This window comes from Oryzias melastigma, linkage group LG8 (genome assembly GCF_002922805.2).
Source record: "Oryzias melastigma strain HK-1 linkage group LG8, ASM292280v2, whole genome shotgun sequence".
Classification (NCBI taxonomy): Eukaryota; Metazoa; Chordata; class Actinopteri; order Beloniformes; family Adrianichthyidae; genus Oryzias; species Oryzias melastigma.
In genome coordinates, this window is record NC_050519.1 from 14,766,776 (window position 1) to 14,772,943 (window position 6,168).

Below are 6,168 nucleotides of genomic sequence, written 5' to 3' on the forward strand. Positions count from 1 at the left end.
CTCCTTTTGTTTGTTTTTTGTCTTGTGAATCGGTCTTGAATATCTGTCTCAAAACAACTGAACTTCGACAGGTACAAAGATGCCTTAGTTCTTTTGTTAAGAGAGGTCCTGAATCGCATTCAGTTCAGATACAATCAGGCTCAGCTGGAAGAGCTGGATGATGAAGTGCTGGACGATGACGTAAGAACATCTCATCAGCAACATTTTCTAATGTTTTTTTTGTTTCATTCATACGTCAACAACAATCTAAAAGTGTCTGCTCATTAACCCCTGTCTTGTGTTGCTATAGCAACAGACTGAGTGGCAACGGTACCTACGTCAGAGTCTGGAAGTGGTTGCCAAGGTGATGGAGCTGCTCCCATCCCATGCATTTTCCACCCTGGTAAATACATATTTTGATTTATATTTATCTTTTTCTACTGGAATTTCTGGACTTTTTAGATTCTGAAGTAATTTGAGGGGTTACTTGTTTATTAAACTTGAACTGTCTGGGTTATTACCCTGGTACAAAATACTTCTGTCTTTTAAAATGTGGCTGAACACTAACCTTATGTGTGAGATAGTTTAGCTTTAAATACATCTTATTTTTTGTTCTCAAAGATGCCAAGTATTCATTAAATGTTTACTCTCTTTTTTTTCAAAACTCTCTTCTTTAAATAATCCAGCAGTAGACTGTGGCTTATTGCTGTATCATTATTGTGAAAGGTCACTTCAGTTTGATGTCTAAAAAGATTAGCACAAAGTTGTTCTTCAAGCCTCTTTTATCTTTAGTTGCTACAAGCAGTTTGAGGCTCAGTTGCAGGTTTTAGTTGATCAAATTCAGACAGGAACCTTGATAACTTATTTTTCTTTTTATTTAAAAAAAAATAATTTTAATGAATTTGATTCTACGCCGTTTCAGTCTTTAGTCCGACTGTCCCTTCTATTACTCAGTGATTCGAACTTGAACCTGAGCTTCTGTTCGATGTGAAGTTCTGATGAGTAAACGCTCTACTGAACTATAGTTTCTTTCTGTTTTTACAGGAAACATTCTATTCAGTTTGAATTGGTTCCCTTTTGCACCCACTTCCTACAAGTCATTCTTTTTATAGCTATTTTTTTGCTTCTGATGCTTGTTAGAAATACATTTTTGTGACAAATGAGCATTAAAATTTATGAATGAATCTCACTTTGTTTCTACCTTGTCCTTCATCTCTTTAGTTTCCAGTCCTTCAAGAGAATTTGGACGTTTACATGGGTTTGCAGCAGTTTATTGTCAATTCCAGTGGCTCAAGTAAGTCAGGTCTAAAGTGACGCTGGAGTCAATGCGGTCCTGCAAATCTGAGAATGAATGTTTTCCTCTCAGGTCGGAGTCTGAATATCACAGCAGAGAACGACTGTCGTCGGCTCCACTGCTCTCTCAGGGATCTCAGCTCGCTGCTTCAGGCTGTTGGCCGCTTGGCTGAGTATTTCATAGGGGAGGTCTTCGCTGCACGTTTCAACGACGCACTGGCCGTGGTCGAGAGGTTCGTGTCCACTTCTCATTTTTAATAAAGAACCTAGAATACAATTAGAGCATAACTGTCTGTCCAGACAAAAGAACACCAGAAAATTTGACACGTACGTCTTTTAGCATTTTTAGTTTTCTTGTGCTGGGACTTCATCCCCTTTTGTTTTGTAGATTGGTGGAAGTGACCTGCTATGGCTCTCGGACCACCCTGTATGACCTTGAAACAGCTGTGCCTTCTGTGCTCAAACCGGACCTCACCGACGTGTAAGGGACTTTTTAACCTTTGAGGTTTTGGAGTTCTGGCCTCTTGTTCTTTGCTTTTTGTGCTCAATGTAGCACAAGTATTTAAAATATTCTGTTATCGAATGTGACTTAACATATTTTAAAACTGCTGTGCTGCAGCTAAAATGTTAAGAAGCAAAATAAATATGGGTTTAGAGGCATATTTGGTGTGGTTTATGTTCTATTTTAATCCATATGTGTTTTCCTCTGCTTGATCCAGACATGCACAAGCCCTCGCTGCACTGCAGGCCTACTCTCACTGGCTTGCACAGTTCTACAGTGAAGTCCACAGTCAAAACCAAAGTCAGTTCATCAACCTCGTCACTTCTGCTGTCGATGCGAGCAGCCCGCTCATCTCAGCTAAGGTAGTTTACCTCATTTGATTTCATTTTCATGAGACATCTTTATAACCTCTGTTGTGGAAAATTATTGGAATCCGATGAAGGAGCAGACAACCTTTCAAGTTAAACACAAATATTTAATAACAATTCAGTTTAATGTACGTGGATCAGACGTACAGAGAAGCCTCTCTTCGAGGGTTCTGCCTGAATGGAATAGACGCTTGGCTTTTATAGGTTTCAACTGAAACTCTCTGTTTGCATATGCCTTAGGGTCATGGGTTGTTTAACAGGAGTAGAGATTTCCGGTCAAGAGCCTTATACAGAAGCGGGACTTTACGGTCAAGGGGTTGCCCAACACAGAAACTGCATTTCAATCAGTTTCATCTCATGCACCAGCCTCCATCCTTTTATTTCGCCGAAAACCTCCAAACAAACAGATTAATTGACAGAACCCATGTTGATCTGAAGCCTCTGCCTGATAACTATCCTCTGGGTGGGCGTGGCTTTTAGAGCTGACTTGCTCCTTCACGGGCACACACACACTCACAGCCCCTTCCCCGTCTGATTATAATAGCTCCGTGTCTCGCTAGCGTAAATCATCGCCACTGCTACAGCCGTTTCATTTTGAGCTGGATGTCAGGAACTTCATGGATTTATAATCCGCAGCTGTGGTCAAATGAGCCGCCGTTCGCATTTCCATGGTCACATCAAGAAGCTCTGTAGAGTCTTCCAGCTCTCTCGTGACATAAGCAAACTTCATAAGTTTTTCTGTCATTGTTTGACGGCGATTTAAAAGGAGAATTATTCGGAAATGCAAAAGCAAAATTATTTCTTATCACATTTTCTCTCTTTGATAAGAAAAATACCACATATACATGTGAAAAACTCAAAAAAATGATTTTCATCGGAGGGAGACTTTAATCATGTTTTGAATTTTCACTTTTTGTCAACATATAATTTTACGAGGAGCAAAATATTTTGGGATATTTAAAATTTTACGTTTATTTTTTATATACAAGTAGACATTTTAATATTATTTTTTTAACATTTACTTTATTTCTTGTATAATTTTGACAGGATACATTTTAATGGAGAGCAAAATATTATATATTATTTAAGGTTTAAGTGTTGTGGAATAATATTCCTGTCTATTTTTATTCATATTTATAAATCTAAGTTTTAAAAGTTTAGTTTTAATGTCTTCAATAAACGTCTATTCGGCCCACAACCTAAGGTGGGTTTTGGCGCCTGTGCAGTTGAGTTTGACACCCCTGGTATAAATCAAGGGTGTCGGATCCTCAAGTTCTAAATTTTTTTCTGCCCAGTCAGATTTCCAGTTTCTTCCATTGATTATCCTCTAAATTGAATAACTTGTCACAATCATCTCTGACGATGTGGGCTTGTGTGGTTCCATGAAACCTGTTACAGGGCAGTCTCATGCACTCTGTTTCTGTCTTCTATTCCAGGTACCTGAAAAGTTGCTGCTGTCAGCGTGCCATCTGATGGTTTCCATAACCTCTACAGTGAGGCCCGTGTTCCTGGTCAACTTGCCAGCAGTCCAGAGCATCTTCAACATGATCACAACGGAACATCAGACCCACAGACTTCCACAAGAGGTAAACGTGGCCTTCTGCAGTCTTCACAGCCTTCAAGTTCTCTTTTTCTTCTCGTGTTTTTGTTGAGCGCTGGAAATAGTTTCCTGTTTTGATCACAAGTTGTTTTTTTTTTTTTTTAGGTTTTTAAACAGTTACTGTCAGTGTTGAAGTTTTCATTTGTGTCCAAAAAGCTTTAATGTGCTTCATCCATTATCATTGTATTTTTAATTTCTTGTCCTACAGGCTCACATTCTGGTGTGCAGATCATTGTCCAACATGCTGTTGCTTACGTGGCCGAATCTGCCAGAAAGTGAGCAGCAGTGGCACACCCGCTCAAGCAGCCACGCCAGCCTCTTGGCAGCACTTACTCGAGAATACCGGATTTTAAGAGGAACAGTGAACGCCACACACAGACAACCCAATCTGGATAACAGTCAGTATTCATTTTTTTTTTCTTTACTTGCGACTGTTCTTTATCTTTTTTTAACTTGTGTTCTCCAAACCTCTTTTTCCACTTCAGTGAAAGCGGTGATCCAGCAAACACTGCCTGTGCTTAAAGACATGGTGGACAGCATCTCCAGTGAATCGACAAAATCCCGGCAGATATGCTATCAGAGCCTTCAGGAGTCGGTCCAAGTGTCTCTGAACCTTTTCCCTGTGTTTATTCAGCAGGCAGGTCAGTTCCTCGTCAGTTTTATTTGCTTCTATTTAGAGTTGAAGCTGATCTCCTCCTCACTCCATTAAATATGCATTCTTTTTTTCTCTGATATCTTGCAAAGGGGTATTTCTGTACTTGCTGTAACAACGTTATGCAGCAGTGTAGTAATATGTATGCTTTAATCTGGATTCAACGATCCCTTTTCCTTTGTAGATGTGACGGATGAGATGTTGGCTTTCTTCTTGATACTGTTTCAAGCTTTGAGGGTACAAATGGGAGTTGCTTTCACGGGCCAGATCATCCACACTTTCCTCAGCATGTTTACCAGGTAAATAAAAAATAAAAAATCATCATCATATTTTAATCATAAGTGAATTTGCCCACACTTTTTATTTTTTTGTGCCACAGAGAACAACTTGCTGCCAGTATTCTGCATGAAGGCAGCGCCGGGTGCAGAGTTGTGCAGAAGTTCCTTAAAATCCTGCAGGTGGTGGTGCAAGAGCCAGGCCAAGCATTCAAGCCCTTCCTGCCCAGCATCCTCTCTCTGTGTATGGAGCAGGTTTACCCCGTTGTGGCAGAGGTATGTTCATTTCCTATCCTGATTTTATTCATTGAAGTCTGCAAAGTTGGTGCTTACAGCTCATCAAAAGTACACAACAAACTAAATTAAAAGGTGTTATAATGTTGAATTTTGTTTTGGTTTTCTTCTGCTGAATACATAGAAAAGAATCTTCTTGTTGTTTTTCAGCGGCCCTCTCCAGACGTCAAGGCAGAGATGTTCGAGCTACTATACCAAATACTTCACCAAAACTGGAGGTACTTCTTCAAGACCTCAGTCTTAACCACTGTCCAAAAAGGAGCTGCTGAAGACACCATGGAGAACGAGCCACAGTTCACCGCTGCAATGCAGGTGGGTCTCTGCTTTTACCTACAGATGTTGTCATTGCACTTTTTGGAGCTCGAAAGTTATGGTTTTTTTTTATATATATTTGTGACTATTTTCCAATTAGCTTTTAATGCCCCAGTTCCTAACATTTTCTTTTTTGGCCATTGTTAACACTAACTGACAAAATATTTATTTCTAGACAATTTACTATCACCCAGCATGTGTCGATTTTTGGGACGGCTGATTAAAAGAATTAAAAGTAAATCTTATATGTATGACTGAGGGCATCTTTGCTTAGATTGCTGCCCCTGCAACCTTTTCACTCCTTTGCCGTAAAAGAGTTGAGCTAACAACTAGAGCAGGTCTACTTGTGGTGATCCAGGCCAAAGAGATCTTCATCAACAAGAACAATTAACTAGAATCTAAGTTTTCAAAACTTTGCAAAATAAAGTGTATTTTCTGCATTATTCTTGGTGATGATTAATTATTTAATGAATAAATAATAAATGCATGATAATTCCAATAAAAAAACGCAATTGTAGGAATCTTTTACTTCCTGCTCATATTAAGAGTCTTTTTTTTGTGGCTGCTTCACTAAATTTTTTTGTGTCAGACTTGATTAAAAATGTCAGGATATGAAATAAATTTAGTAATGTTGGTTTTTGTGCAAGGTTTTTTTTTCTGTACAGCTTGTAGATAACTGCATTTTGTTGAATGTCATCTTTGCAAAAACCAAACCATCTTTAAATCATGGATCCTGAGATAGTTTTCTTTTAGAGAATCTGTTTTGCATGTTTTAAAAGACAGAAAAGTCACAACTATATTTTTTTCTATTTCAAAATAGTTCCCTGGGATTTTTTTTATTGTAATTACCGTATTTTCCGGACTATAAGTCGCGTTTTTTTTCATAGATTGAA

At 38.7% G+C, this 6,168-nt stretch overlaps 1 protein-coding gene across 1 annotated transcript in view; it reads left to right on the forward strand.

Moving 5' to 3' along the window:
* xpo6 (exportin 6) overlaps positions 1 to 6,168 on the forward strand; it is a 16,386-nt gene that overhangs the window by 8,689 nt on the left and 1,529 nt on the right. Inside the window, exons 10-21 of the mRNA XM_024271344.2 lie at positions 72 to 180; positions 290 to 382; positions 1,201 to 1,273; positions 1,346 to 1,505; positions 1,661 to 1,753; positions 1,992 to 2,136; positions 3,579 to 3,728; positions 3,951 to 4,140; positions 4,228 to 4,383; positions 4,579 to 4,693; positions 4,774 to 4,945; positions 5,114 to 5,275. Coding sequence (XP_024127112.1) covers positions 72 to 180; positions 290 to 382; positions 1,201 to 1,273; positions 1,346 to 1,505; positions 1,661 to 1,753; positions 1,992 to 2,136; positions 3,579 to 3,728; positions 3,951 to 4,140; positions 4,228 to 4,383; positions 4,579 to 4,693; positions 4,774 to 4,945; positions 5,114 to 5,275 — 1,618 coding nt within the window. The remainder of the gene's footprint in view (positions 1 to 71; positions 181 to 289; positions 383 to 1,200; positions 1,274 to 1,345; positions 1,506 to 1,660; positions 1,754 to 1,991; positions 2,137 to 3,578; positions 3,729 to 3,950; positions 4,141 to 4,227; positions 4,384 to 4,578; positions 4,694 to 4,773; positions 4,946 to 5,113; positions 5,276 to 6,168) is intronic.